The sequence below is a fragment of the Stigmatopora argus genome, chromosome 24, assembly GCF_051989625.1.
Source record: "Stigmatopora argus isolate UIUO_Sarg chromosome 24, RoL_Sarg_1.0, whole genome shotgun sequence".
In the NCBI taxonomy this organism is placed as follows: domain Eukaryota; kingdom Metazoa; phylum Chordata; class Actinopteri; order Syngnathiformes; family Syngnathidae; genus Stigmatopora; species Stigmatopora argus.
The window spans coordinates 2,417,715-2,433,034 of record NC_135410.1 but is presented as its reverse complement, the minus strand read 5'-3'; the positions used below and the strand labels follow the sequence as shown (position 1 = coordinate 2,433,034).

Here is a 15,320-nt window from a genome sequence, read left to right as displayed (position 1 = left end):
TTTACTCTAAAGCGCAGGTGTCAAAGTGGGGCAAATCTGGCCGGCCACATCATTTTGTGCGGCCCGAGAAAGTAAATCATGAGTGCCGACTTTCTGTTTTAGGATCAAATTCAAATGAAGATTATAGATTTTTAAATCAATAATTGCAATTTTTAATCCATTTTTTTCTTTTGTGTTTTTATACTTGAAAGGGTTAATATTCATTCATTTTTTTAACCGCTTATCCTCACACGGGCCGCAAGGGGTGCTGGAGCCTATCCCAGCTGACTTTGGGCACCAGATGGTGGACACCCTGAATTGGTTGCCAGCCAATCGCAGAGCACGAGGAGACGGACAACCATTCACCACACACTCGTAACTCGGGGCACTCTGTGTTTTTAGTTCAAAAAGCATTTTATAAAATCTAGAAATAAATATATAACACATTTTCTCGTTTCCACTTTAATATTGAACATAATTAAAACATATATATTTTGTGTCCTTTTGAAATGAAAAACAAATGATTAAAAAACGTTTTCCCATACTGAGAAAAAAAGCCTCAAATAAACATTTTGTTAGAGCAATAAAAAACTGAATATTTAGGGCTTTTGATCCTGTTCTTTTAATCCATTTTTTTTTAATTAAAAAAAGCATCTAAATATTATATCTAAAATGGTCTGGCCCACATGAAGTCGAGTTGACGTTAATGCGGCCTGCGAACCAACCCGAATTTGACACCCTTGCTCTAAAGGTACATTGTTATTCACATTACATAAAACAAAACGTGTATCCACCTTCCAAGCGTTGGATATCACATAAAGATCGTAGTAAAGAGAAATTATTTGCAATTCTAGTGTGCTTTCCTGGCATAAATCACCGTGACGGTTGTTTGGAATTAGTCGAGAGTAGCATTAGCTTTCTGTGCGGGTAGTTGTTGTGTTAGTGATGGAAAATGCGCTGTCTGAAGTCACGTAACCTGCTGCCACGGCCCTAACATTTGCGCCAGAAAAAATATTAGAAATAGTTGCAGATCAGATCGAGGCCCAAACTTACTGAATTAAATGTTGTGATGAATCAATGCACCAAATATGAAACTATTTGTCTATTTACACGACCGTTTTAAGAGAGATATGTTTTTATATCATATCGTTTTAAATTTGGTGTAAAGCCTAAAAAAACGTATTTAATGCCCTTTAATTGACAATCTAAATTACTGTTGTTGTTTTTCACCCTTTTATATGCAGGCCTAAAAACACTCCTTGTATGTACCCAGGAAAATGATGGTCACTTTTTGTGACCTTTTATGCAATTCTAATTTAAAATAAACATCAGATTGAAAGCATGGCACTTTATTTTACAAACAAAAAGGTAATGCCTTCAAAAATACGTTGACAAATGGCACTTGAATAAAATATCTTCTTCCCTCATTCTATATAATGGAGATAGTTTAATAAGGTATTGTAATTTTTGACAAAGCAACGTTTTGTGAGCTCAAGAAACATGGCCTATCAATGTTTTCAAATATAAATATATTACAATATGAATTACAGAAAACTAAGATTGGGTCATTATTTTGATTTTAAATTAGAAAAAAATAAATGCAGTTTTTTTGTGTGCGCGTAAATACGTGCGTGCGTGGGTGTGTGTGTTTATGCGCCTGGGCAAAAATCTCTGCATTGGCGTTGTCCATTCGGGGCATCAATTTCAAATATGCGTACATATCTTCAAAATAATGAAAGTATATATTATCCGTATTATTTGAAGGAGATCCCACGGCTTTCAGAATTTGCTGCAGTCGTAAACAAATGCTCCCGCGGTACGATAGATTGACTGAGTGGACGGGAAAGCCATCTGACAACTATTATTCCCATTGACCGGGGAGCCATTAAGTCCGATCCGATGGGACTCAAACATCTCCCTGACGGCGTGAATATTCTGCTGCTGGGACGGGTAGCCCGCGCTCAAGTGACTCGGGTCGCTGTACCAGGAGGCGAGCCGGCCCTGGTGGCCCTCCAGTAGGCTCGGGTTGCCGTGACCGAGCGGCGGGGCCGCGGTGGACACACAATAATCGGGCAAAGCCTCTTCCACGATGCCGGATGTTCGCTCCCCTGTGTAGAGGCTCACAGCTTGCATGTTGCAGTGATATATGGAGTTTGTGGAGTTTTGATTGCAGGCGATGGCGGACGTGTAGGACGATGCCTGGCTCGGGGAATAGCTGAGCGCTAGGGAGGTCATACCTGTCCGAGAGGAGGCCGTCGAGGGGGAGGAGGAGGAGGAGGAGGAGGAGGAGGAGGAAGAAGGGGAGGAGGGGGGAGAGAGGTCCACGTGGGGAGACCCCCGCAGGGACGTCATGATGTTGTCCACGCTGAAGCCCTGCTGTGCGGATACCTGGCTGTGGTGCGGCTGCTCCGGCCCGTCCGTGATCAGCGAGCGCCCGGAATGGACGCTATGCGGGCTGTCGCTGGACATGCTCCCGCCGCCACTCCTGCTGCCCCTGTCGGGACTTTCGATTTTAGGGACGGCGTTGAGGGGCGGCGAGGCTGCGCGAGGCGGCGTCAACGTCCCGTACTCCGTCTTGATATCCTGAATTCGGACGGGCTGAGCGCTGTGCAGTGGCGGTGGCCCCCGCTCGCGTTCCCGAACCGGGGTGAGGCCCGCGTGAGGCTCGCCGCACGCTTCCCGCTCGTCCTTCAGCACATCCTTCTTCTTGAACCTTCTCCTGCGCCTCAGGAAGCTGCCGTTCTCGAACATGTTGTAGGAATCCGGATCCAAGGTCCAATAGCTGCCCTTACCGGGTTTCTTTTCGTCGCGGGGTATTTTGACGAAGCACTCGTTGAGCGATAGATTGTGCCGTATGCTGTTCTGCCAGCCCTGCTTGTTATCCCGGTAGAAAGGAAATCTCTCCATAATGAACTGATATATTCCACTAAGCGTAATCTTCTTCTCCGCTGTATTCTGGATGGCCATGGTGATGAGAGCGATGTAGCTGTACGGCGGCTTCACCATGTCTTTCGGCTGCTGCTGGGGGTTGTATGGGCCGTACGCGTGAGCCATACCGGCCGGGTACTGGTCGTGGCCCGCGTGGGAGTACATGGTCATAGGCGAGGTTATGCTGGCGTAGCTCCCGCCGGTTCGGTAGTAGCTCTGCTCGCTGCAGATGTACGGCACGACGCCCAACGAGTTTGGGGTAGAGACTGAGTAGCGCGCTTGCATCCTGCAGCTCAATGCGTAAAAGCAAATCCAGACCTGCGGTGCGTGCGTACGTGCGTGCGCTTCACTTTTGGTTTCCCTTCAACTTCTGGCGTTGCCTGTCAGTCCAGTTTAGGCCACGGGTCTCAAAAGTGAAGCTAAAACCCTCCGGGCCAGCGCAGTTCGCATTTTGAAGCCGGTTAAAAGCTCAAAGTAAAGTCAGAGGATCAACACTCCGAGATAGCGCTAGAAACATTTGTGTGTGTTCGTATGTGCGTGTGTGTGTAAGTGTGTTGACGCGCCTTTCACCCTGAACGCTTTTTCCTCCCTTTTGGCTGCTCCTCCCCAAATGGGGGCTACATCATCCAATTGGAGGCCGAAGTCATCCTCTTGGTATTTTAACCCCCACCGACATAATCTTCCTCCAATTAATTAAAATAGCAATAAAATATATCATCTCATCTTCTGAACCGCTTTATCCACAGTAGGGTCGCGGGGGGTGCTGGAGCCCATCCCAGCTGACTTCAGGCCAGAGGCGGGGGACACCCTGAATTGGTGGCCGGTTAATCACAGGGCACAAGGAGACGGACAACCATGCACACTCACACCCATATCTAGGGGCAATTTAGAGTGCCCCATAAGCCTACCATGCATGTTTTTGGAATGTGGGAGGAAACCAGAGTACCCAGAGAAAACCCACGCAGGCACGAGGAGAACATGCAAACTCCACACAGGTGGACCGACCTGGATTTAAACCCAGGTCCCCCACAGCGAGGCCAACGCGCTAAAAAATCAGCCGCCAGGCCGGCCTCAATAAAATATTTCATATAAAAAAATACATGACTATGTTGGTAAACATACACTGAAAATGCTCCTTCTAGAGCAGAGATTGGCAATCCGGTCCTCGAGGGCTGCTGTGGGTGCAGGTTTTTGTTCCAACCCATCCAACACTGACAGTTCAACTTTAACCAATTACATTTCTGCTGAAACAAGAAGCCACCTTTCTGGAATTATTCTCCCACCCCTGTTCTAGAAAATAGGCCGGCTCCGTTATTAAACTTTTTTTATGTTTATGTTTTGGTTAACTAAACCGTTGTTATGTCAACGGTGATGAGTAAAAAGTAGTATTTTTCTTTATTAGTCTGTCGTATCATGTGTGAGAAGTGAGAAGTCACATCAGATAGACATGAGCCTGAATAAACATGAGAGGGGTCCTCTACACTACCATGCCTTTCCGCTCCCCTATACCTCCGGTAAATCATGAAAGGTTCAATTGAGACGCTATTTTAGAAAATCTGCTTTCACGGGTCTGAGCGTTTCAACATTGATTCGCAGTGCGATTTATAAACCCCCAAAGTAGGAGCTCCAAATGTTGTTGCAGAAAAGAAATTAAATTTCCTTAGGTTGAGTGAACGACTTTAAACTGTCTGCGAACGAATGTAAATAATAAAAATTCATTTAAATTTTTGTGCATTAATTTAAAAAGTGTTTCTTATCAAGACATAAACAAAAAACTATTTTTGGAAGAACAGCAGCCGACAATATATTCTAGCAATCTAGTTTGCTTTCATTCCTCCCACATTCCAAAGACATGCATGGTAGGCTGATTGGACACTCTAAATTGCCCCTAGGTATGAGTGTCAGCGTGAATGGTTGTTTGTCTCCTTGTGCCCTGCGATTGGCTGGCCACAAATTAAGGGTGTCCCCTGCCTCTAGCCCGAAGTCAGCTGGGATAGGCTACAGTACCCCCCGCGACCCTAGTGAGGATAAAGCGGTTCAGAAAATGAGCTGAGTTTGCTTTCAAATCCAATTAAGAAACAATCAACTTTTGTTAAAACATATTGGCGATTAAAGTATGTAAATATTATAATAAATACTTCTATTGGATGAAGACCCGTCTAAGCAAATTCATGATAAAGGTTAAGTAACGTCTATATCTTGAGGAATTTGGTGGGTTAACATTTAAAAAATGTACTCAATATATTTTAACCGGGTATCCTTGTAACCTTACGGTAATGCATAATTAATTATGTTCAAGCAAAGTTTGATTTTTGTTTAGCCATTTAACTGAATTGAAAAGGTTTTAAATCAGTGGTGTGCCGTCAGGGCATTCAAGGCCTTCTCTACTGGCCTAAGAAATATCTGAATCACAGACTGATGATAATTATATTTTGTCCATGAATACTTAAATAATTCCAAAATGTCTGTTAGCTTCCTTTCATTGCTTTCCCCCTGGTTGCACTGCTTCCAGATGTGTGTTTTCATATTGAAGCATTTAACCAATCACATTTCAGCCATTATTTGTTGCCAGGGTCAGAAATCTGCCTCAAGGCCTTCACAATCAGTTTTGCAGACTCTGCTGCATTAAACAAGCGTCGATAAGACTGTTGCTTTAACCAATCAGAATTCGATTTGGTGACACCAAGGCCTTCTCGCAGGCGTAGGATACCTCATTGCCGTCTCGCAGGCGTAGGGATACATCATCGCTTTCACCAACTATGATTGGCTAGTGATAGAGTGGACTAGCCAGAGCTACCAAACTGTATCTGGAGCGAGCTGCACAAGCAAATATATTGTTGTGTTGATTTAATAGCGGTTTGGTCAACCCGCAATGGCAGAAGGAGGAGAAGAAATGGATTTGTTTGCAGATTTATTGTCAAAGCCATTTCCAGAAAAAAGCTGGACATCATTAAGAAAGGACAGACAACTCCAAAGCAAGCCACCCTGTCACAACCGGGAACGAACATTTTCAGCACTAAATCGAATAAAAACATATTCCAGAAATACGACAGACGCAAACTCCACCCACAATGACCGACAGATTTGGTTGCAGATTTGCTCACAAAGCTATTTTCCAGACAGACTTTTCCAGAAAAAAATGGACATCATTAAGAAAGGGCGGTCAACTCCGAAGCTAGCAAGCCTGTTACAGCCGGGAAAATGGTGTGTGTGCCACTTTCATTGCGCTAACTTAGCTGCACAACCAAAAATATTGTTGTGTTTATTTAAAGCCATTTTCAAGACGGACTATGCCGGAAATAAGACAGGACAGGCTCGACTTTCAGCATTAGCTTCGATGGCGATAGAAAAGAAGGAGGAAAGAAAGGAGGATGGATATTGTGTACAGGTAAAAAGGATTTTTGGTGAGTAAAATATGGCTGTAATGCTAAATAATATTTCAATTGTATGAGGTTATTATTGATGATTTTTTTTTTGTCGCAGCTGTAGCTGTAGGAGAGGTTTTATAGCCATAAAATAGTTTTTGAGGGTTGGATTGATTCCGTCAGCTGAAGGCGTCGCTAGGAAATTGAAATGTAAATGAAAGAAAATGTATATATGTGCTAAGCAACACGCTTATTTAATTATATATTTATTCGTGTATTTATTTCTTGACCTACTTATTACCTATCTATTTATGTCTAAAATGCCTTTCCTATTCCTGCATCCTCACCCTCTTGCCACTGGAACAACGAAATTTCCCGAATACGGGATGAATAAAGTTATCCAATCCAATCCAATCCAAATTCACGGACCGCCACTGGTTGCAAACACAAAATAAAACAATAAATCTGCGTATAATATTTAAAATTTCATACGCAGATTTATTGTTTTCTTTTGTGTTTGCAACCGCCAGTATACATGATCGAGAAACCAACTCACTGCCACTAGTTTTGAACAGAATGACAAATCGCTTATGATCTAATGAAATACTGCCTTCTTTTGGCAAAACTATGTATTGCAGATTCAGACAGCGCCTGTTTGCTTCCGGACAAAGCCGCAGCTTTAGATTTTGGTAATTTGTTTAATGTTCTAAGACAGTGTGCAGAAAAAAAAGAAAAATAACAGCATTTATCCAACAAGTAATTTCCCCATAGGGTTATATGGTGTATATTTTTGCATCTGAGTCCGGGTCACCTGATTTTTAGGACTTGCTGACAACTTTTAATGAGAAAAACGAACTACGTCTTACGATAATTTGAAAAAGCTTCCAACATTGTTGACAAATAAAAGTGTTGTTAGTACAGCAGCAAAAAATAAATAAATAAAATAACATTAAAAAAATCTCTATTTTTGCCAATCAGTTACTGTGCATCACAAAAGAAGGTTATGCATATATAACATTGCAATTATTTTTTTTCATTTTTATTTAATTTCTGAACCTTTTTATCCTCGTTAGGGTCGCGGGGGGTGCCTATTCCAGCTGACTTCGGGCCAGAGGCAGGGGACACCCTGAATCGGTGGCCAGCCGATTGCAGGGCACACAAGGAGACAGAAAACCAGGCACACTCACACCCATACCTAGGGGCAATTTAGAGTGTCCAATCAGCCTACTATGCATGTTTTTGGAATGTGGGAGGGAACCGGAGTACCCGGAGAAAACCCACGCAGGCCCGGGGAGAACATGCAAACTCCACACAAGTGGACCGACCTGGATTTGAACCCAGGACCCCCACTGTGAGGCCGACACGCTAAATACTCACCCGCTGGGCGCCCCCATTTAAATATTTAGATTATATGAATAGTACTTATATAATTGTATGAAAATGGAGTTTGTTATCCAATGTGATAAATTTAGGTATTTCTATTATGATTTTCATTTTCATTTTCTCAATTCCTACTGGTAGTGGTTTGTTTGTGAGTGCGTGTGGTCTTTTGTCTCTCAGTGTGCCCTTTTGGCTGACTGGAAACCAGTCTAGATCTTAGACTATAGGGTGTAGTTTGCTTTTCGCCCGAAGTCGGCTGGGTTGGGCTCCGGCAAACCCCCGCAACTCTTTCGAGGATACGCGGTATGGAAGATTAATAAATAAATGAAATAAATAAAAGTGAAATAGATGTTGAATAATGCCTTACAATTGAAAAAAACATTTCCATATACACATAAAGGTAGAATACATGTTGAAATATCTCCCTCATTTTCTGAACCGCTTCCTGACACTTCTGCACATCCGCTTTAACACAAATAGATTGTGCATGTTTATTTATTTTAATGGCTTATTAAATAATTTTACGACAATTTTATCTCATTTTTGTGCACCTTCACACCTATCATCTCATCTCATTTTCTGAACCGCTTTATCCTCATTAGGGTCGTGGGGGGTGCTGGAGCCTATCCCAGCTGTCTCCAGGCCAGAGGCGGGGACACCCTGAATCGGTGGCCAGCCGATTGCAGGGCACAAAGAGACAGATAACCATACACACATACCCATACCTAGGGGCAATTTAGAGTGTCCAATCAGCCTACCATGCATGTCTTTGGAATGTGGGAGGAACCCCACGCAGGCTGGGGAGAACATGCAAACTCCACACAGATGGACCTGACCTGGATTGGAACCCAGGATCCCAGAGCTGTGAGGCCGACGCACTAACCACTCGCTCCACCGGGCCGGAAATTTTAAAATATTGAACACAAATTCATATAAATATTACATTGAAATAAAAACAATATAGAAATACTAAATGATTTGGTGCTTAAATAAATACAAAAATAAAATATTTTTAAAACAAATGGAAATCAATAAATACATTTTAATGGTTAATGTATGTATTTTAAATGATGTATTCATTGAATCTTGGCCCCTTGGTCCTCCACACGCATGCAACAGCTAAATGCTGCGCTGAAGACTAGTGTTTTACGTTCACCATCAACTGTTGTTAATGGCTGTGGCCACAGAGCGGCGGTGTTTTATTACGTTGTACTTTTTGTGCTGTTGTATGTGTGAGCTGATGGAGACGAGAGAAGCAAAGAGTCCAGAAGAATTAAACAATACAAAACATAAAATAAAGACCAGAATTCAAGAACAGACCAAGACTTATTTGAAACCAGAAATGACTGACACGATGATAAGGACTTTTAACATCAATACCGAGATCAAGCCAACACTTTTTCATACCTGTCAACCTCTCCCGATAACTGCCCTTATAAATGATTATGATTCCCCTTACAAACCCCCCAAAAACCGTATATCTACGCATGCGCATGTCATCCTTTATCGATATTGCCGTACGCACCGCTAAAAAAATACATACGATTGAGGATAATTTTTGCTGGTATACCGTGACAATAGTAACGATCGATGACAGTAGCGTCGTTGGCTACCAGCCTACGAGACTATCTGGATTTTAGCCAAAACGGTCTTGTTGAGATCGGTTTTCATAAATATTGGCGATTTTTTTTTCTTCCCCCGTACAAAAGTCGGTGTACGGCGTACATGATTTGAAATGGTAAAAAAACGTATAAAATACGTATAAAACGTACAAGTTGACAGGTATGCTTTTTAGACTTGGGGGAATGATTTTAGGGGCCTACGACCACTTGGGGTCCTCCCAAACGCATTTTGGGCGTGAGGTGGAAGAGTGCCACGCCGCCACGTGGTGTAGAAGTTAGGCGGTATGATTGTGAGCCCGGGTGGTCGTTTGTTTTCTGTCTTCCCTACAACGGACTGGTGACCAGTCAAGGGTGAACTATTCTGCCTTTCGTCCGAAATCAGCTGGGATAGGCTCCAGCAAACCATCACGACCCTTATGGAAGATGAATGAATGAATCTATGGAAGAGAGTGACATTCAATTATTCCTTCCTTAATTTTTCACACCGCTCAACCTCTGGAGGGTCGCTAATCACCCTGCAACACGGAGATGAAAATAAATATAAGATATATTAATGAATATTTTTCACATAATTTTTCTTTGTACTTTTCTTTTTGTGTCCTCTTGTATATTATAGCAGTGCCATAGAGAATATCCTATACTAATGTTATTACAAGTTGCCACAAAATGGGTTTATTTTATTCTATTTTTTTATGAAAAGGATGACCCAGAGAAAAGACTTATTTGTGGGTTCATTGGTGCTAGTATCAGTTTCACTAATGTTTAAAATAAACCGGAGTACACATTTGCGCCTGGAAATTCTACCAGCCAAAATTAGAAAACATAGACGGCTATAAAACATGCCAGGATGACAATTAGATAATATAAACAACACCGCCAGAGCAGCAATGAGTTTATAGTAGTTTCAAATAGTTTATATTAGGTGTATGAGATGTAATAAATAAAGAGCTCCAGAATTAAAACTTCCCAGAAATGTCGTATGTGACACCTTCCCCCTATTAAAACAAAAAGCGGTTGTGAGTAAAAATGAAGGAATGAACAATAAAAATAGTTACCTTGAAAAGCACTAAATCAGAAACCGGTTTTGACGAATTTTGTCTACCGCCTCCTTTCAATAGCATTTCCTTGAATGTAAAAGTCAAATTTTCTCTTTGACAGCTTGATAGCACTATACACCAATGCATTTTTAGTTAGCAACGCTGGCCTACACACTACTACCAAATAAAAAAAGGAAACTAATAGTTATAATACTAATTATATATATATATATATATATATATATATATATATATATATATATATATATATATATATATATATATATATATATATATATATATATATATATATATAAATTAATATTATAACTATTAGTTTCCTCGGATGTTCATATTCTCTATATTTATATGAAACAACGATTTGTTTCCTTCCTTGTTTCCCATCGCCAAAATGAAAACAGGATGCATGTGTTTCTTGTCCCCCCAGAAAGACCACCAAGAGAGCCAATTTATCGAGTTAGTTCCTAAATTGCTCGGCCAACAATTGAAATTGCATTATAAAAACATGTAAAGAAGGTTCAATATTTTGGACTGAATTCCTGATTGTTCCACGTTGCATTATTCAAGGGATATAATTAAGATATTATTTAAGTTAAGTGACACAGTAATCACCATTGGTGTGATGGGGACAGCCATTCGAATTATATTCAGTTAGCGGTAAAAGGAGTCACTCATTGATAAAGCCATATTTTGTTATGTCCTTGAAAGTTGTCGTTGGTCTTCAATGGCTGCTATAATTCTGAGTCAGGTCTGTCACGTAAAGCTACTGTGATGTGTTTTTCAATAGTACCGATATTGCTTAATGTGTATACTTATATTTTAAACATCCTATTTAGGTTTCTCTCTCTCACACACACACACACGCACGCGCACGCGCACACACACACACACACGCGCACACACACACACACATACATACGCACACACACTCGCTCACACACACACGCACGCACGCACGCACGCACGCACACATACATACACACACACACGCACACGTACGCGCGCGCACACACGCACGCACAAACACACACACGCACACGCACACAAACACACACACGCACGCACACACACACACGCACACGCACGCGTACACACGCGCGGCGCGTGCACACTTGCACACGCACACACAAATAAGAAACCTTACAACTACTACAGGTCTACAGTGTAGATACATCAGAGAATGCAAATATAAATCAATGAAAATAAATTTATCCAAACCATTCCAATCAGCATTTGTTAAGAATCACCGAATGAAATTAATTTATTTAAAAAAAACTTTGTTTTTAAGGCAAAAATCCGTGGGTAAGATCAAACATTCAAATTCTACTCTATATTGCAAACATTTCATGGATAATATTATCTATAAAAATATTTGACCTACACACGCACACTTGATGCAAAGGTCACTGTCTAAAAACCAGTTTATTGAAACATTTAACAAGTGACAACTTACAATGGTGGTAATACGATAAGTGCAATGTTTGGAGCAGTTCATAATAAGGCATCGTGTGTGATAAAAAGAAAATGGAACTACATAGAAAAAAATTTGTTCATGATAAAGCACTTGCCGTTGTTCCTTTATTTTTTTTAGGGGGCCCGCACGAGGGTTTCTTATTTTTTTTACTTCAATGCATTGATTTAGTCCGCAAAAGGAGGCACAGCGTGAATATAGGCATCAAGATACATGCTATTAAGTTTCCGGACCAATACAAAAATGGTCCTTTGTTGCATGGCGGACGTGCACTTTTTTGCATCCAGAGTGACATGTGGCTCACATGACGCACGGTTTGATGTCCTGACATACCCTCTGAGGATGATGATGATGGTGATGATGGTGATAGTAGGACCCGCCAGCGGTGGGGTGGAAAGACGAGACGCCATTAAAGTTGAACACAAAATCTTTCCTGTCGCAGTGGCTCTGATAACGTGGAATGCCCACTGTGGAAGACAGAAGACGTTAAACATACTGACAGGGTGCATTTTTGATCAAGTGTTTGACAGGGCGCGATTCAATGTTGTTATAAATGCACAGTCATCAAGGATTGAATGCTTTTGAATTCACATTTACAAACGTAAAATAGATTTGCATTACAGTAGTATGGTAAAATATCTCACATTTCTCTTAAACAATAGATAATTTGTTCTGAGAAATACATTTCTAAATATGTTAAAGAGAGGAAAAGCCGTCATTTTAAAAAAAAAATTGTATATGTATAGTCAATCAGATATGAGCTGTGTAACCGTCAAGATCATAAGGACTCCAGATGTCACTTTGTTTTGCAGGGCAGGACAGCGGGATGTATCCACAAAATGGGCCACAACTGGCCTTCCTGTTACTTTTCAGAGACCAGTCGCGTTAGTAACTGACAGCTGTTATGGACCATGCATTGCTCGTTCACACCAACACATTCATCCACCCTCGCGTACTCAATAAAGATGGTGCATTAAGTCAAAAAAGGCCTCCCTCCCGTCTCTTGTGGATACATGTAGGTTAAAATCCTCTCCAGTGTGGTCCGAACTGCACAGTCGTTGTTTAGTTAACCTTTGAGACGTTTTCAGGCTCCAGTGTGGGCTCCTCGTCTCGCTGAGATCCTCACGATTTAGTATAGCCCCACTGTGCTTTGTAAACCATTCTCAAATTACTTGAAGTACCTCGAAGTCATCAAACGGGAATGAGATTAGTTTGTTTGTTAATTTTTTTTAGGCCACATTGAGTGTAAAAAAATGTATATATATATATATATATATATATATATATATATATATATATATATATATATATATATATATATATATATATATAATATTATATATATATATATATATATATATATATATAATATTATATATATATATATATATATATATATATATATATATATATATATATATATATATATATATATATATATATGCACACACACAATTGATTGTACCTGATATGTCACCCTGACTCTCCCTGCCGTTTTGATGAATGTAGGTTTGCTCCAGGGAGTAGGACGACATGCCAGAGTGCAGAGAAGTTGATTCTGGGTTATTGGAGGTTAAAGGCTGCTGTTTGATGTAAGGGGACCCGCCTGAGACAGCCCAGTGTGCGGAGGTACTTGCGAACGGGGAGTGGCTGTCCAGGGCGCTCACCATGGCTGGAGAGGACGGGACAGGACTGTTGCTGTTCTCCGTCCCGTATTCTCCATTGGAGGGCACAGGGCAGCTCGCCATATATGTGGATCCCGGACTAGAAGACATGTGGGGTACATGATGTCCAAGGCCAAGCCCGTCATAGCCCCCGGTCATGGGATTACTCATCATATCCAAGTTGTAGCTGTTGCTGTGACAGGCGAGCGTGGCAGAAGTAGGCTGGAAGTCAAGACTCTTTGGCAGAATGGACGTGCCAAATCCGATGCTATTCATCATCCTGTACATGGGTTTCAGGGATTGACACTTTCTTCTGAAGCCTCTGGGTCGACGTCGAAACGAACCCTCCTCGAACATGAACTCGCTCCCAGGATCAATGGTCCAATAGTGGCCTTTCCCCGGTCTGCCAAGTCCCTTCGGCAGCTTGATGAAACACTCATTAAGCGACAGATTGTGTCGGACTGAATTTTTCCATCCCTGATAGGAGCCCCTGAAGAACGGGAAACGGGCCTGGAGGAATTGATATATTTCGCTGAGTGTCAGCCTTTTGCTCGGGGAGCTTTGTATTGCCATTACGATGAGCGCGATATAGGAATACGGAGGTTTTTCTGGCCGCCTCAAACCGGAGCAACTCTTCTTTCCTTTGACGACAGCGGACGAATTTTCCGAGGCGGCTTGTGTGGAGCTCAGCATGGCGGGATGCAGTGTGCTGGGAGCGGGACTAGATCTCAGAGGAGGCGGAGGAACCAGCTGCTGGTGAGGGGTCTGGCTCGTCATGTCAGCTGTGACGTAAGGAGGGAGAGGCCCTGGAATGTTTGAAAAGGACCAGTTGTTGGGAATAGAGTCCAAAACGCACGGCACCTCCTTTGTTTGAATCTTAGCACAAATCGATAACTTTGTCTCTTCCAGTTGCGCACGACATCCCCCTTACGCACTGCGCTTGACGCACGCAGAACGCACAGCCACTGGAGAGGAAGAGGAAGACGGAGGAAGGTGGGGGGCTGGAGGATTATAAACCAGAGACTTCTTGTCCCAGGGCTTTCAGCGCGACAACGGGGGCTCCACGCAGTTTTACGGCGGAGCGAAGTGGTGCAGCGTGGCGTGCCGGGAAGCCACCAACAATTACTCAAGCGGAGGAAACACGAAAAGCCCTTCCAGTATAGTACACAAAACTCCGCCACTTACCATTTCATAAATCTTTCTCTCCTGCATGGTGGGGGTGCAACTTTCACTGACTATTACAATCTCTTGGAAATCCGTGACAAATAAAATCGCCTGCATTGCAAGCTTATCAAGACAACACTGCCAATCAACTAATATTAGTTTTTAGTGCCTTTAAGGCAAGTGCAAACATCATCTTTCCAAAATATTTCCAAGAAATCACGATGCTTTATCACACCATGACTATATTTTTCTACTAATTTCCTCCTAAAATGGTCTGGAGGATAATAATAACAAACTCTGACTCAGGCAGTGAGGGGGATGGAGAGAAGCTGGTTTGAGCATTCCCTGTGCGTATGGACGCGGGGGTGTTTCTCTCAATAAATGACTGACATGAGTGTAAGCAGGCTTTTTCCATCAAGCGCAGCTTTGGATACCACACACAGTGCACCCGTGTCAGTTTACCGCCCCGGGCAAGCCGCGGTCCCAAAGGTCTTGCGTTCATTAGCGAGAGAAAACCGAAATTGGGCTAGTGGGCTTCAACAAGTCCCTCCCTTGAGAAATCGCAGAGATTTGTAGAAGATCAGGGCTGCCCGTTGAATAATACTGACATATGTGGTGCTGTAATTTCTTTTTTTACACTATATATATATATATATATATATATATATATATATATATATATATATATA

At 42.0% G+C, this 15,320-nt stretch overlaps 2 protein-coding genes across 2 annotated transcripts; both read right to left on the bottom strand.

The window, feature by feature from the left end:
* Positions 1 to 306: 306 nt before the first annotated feature.
* foxc1b (forkhead box C1b) lies at positions 307 to 3,451 on the bottom strand. Its single transcript, XM_077594602.1, has one exon. It carries the CDS (start codon positions 3,190 to 3,192, stop codon positions 1,759 to 1,761), a length of 1,434 nt encoding a protein of 477 aa, XP_077450728.1. The 5' UTR covers positions 3,193 to 3,451; the 3' UTR covers positions 307 to 1,758.
* An 8,343-nt stretch (positions 3,452 to 11,794) lies between these two features.
* Positions 11,795 to 14,362, bottom strand: foxf2b (forkhead box F2b). The gene is made up of 2 exons (XM_077594709.1): positions 13,269 to 14,362; positions 11,795 to 12,270 (listed from the first exon to the last, which is right to left on the bottom strand). Exons 1-2 carry the CDS (start codon positions 14,242 to 14,244, stop codon positions 12,104 to 12,106), a joined length of 1,143 nt encoding a protein of 380 aa, XP_077450835.1. The 5' UTR covers positions 14,245 to 14,362; the 3' UTR covers positions 11,795 to 12,103.
* Positions 14,363 to 15,320: the final 958 nt, after the last annotated feature.

Bases quoted from the DNA above. Each gene is read 5' to 3' on its own strand.
- foxc1b (XM_077594602.1), bottom strand. From the start codon at position 3,192: ATGCAAGCGCGCTACTCAGTCTCTACCCCAAACTCGTTGGGCGTCGTG.
- foxf2b (XM_077594709.1), bottom strand. From the start codon at position 14,244: ATGACGAGCCAGACCCCTCACCAGCAGCTGGTTCCTCCGCCTCCTCTG. The intron at 12,271-13,268 runs GTACAATCAATT...TGTCTTCCACAG, and splicing joins GAGTCAGGGTGACATATCAG to TGGGCATTCCACGTTATCAG.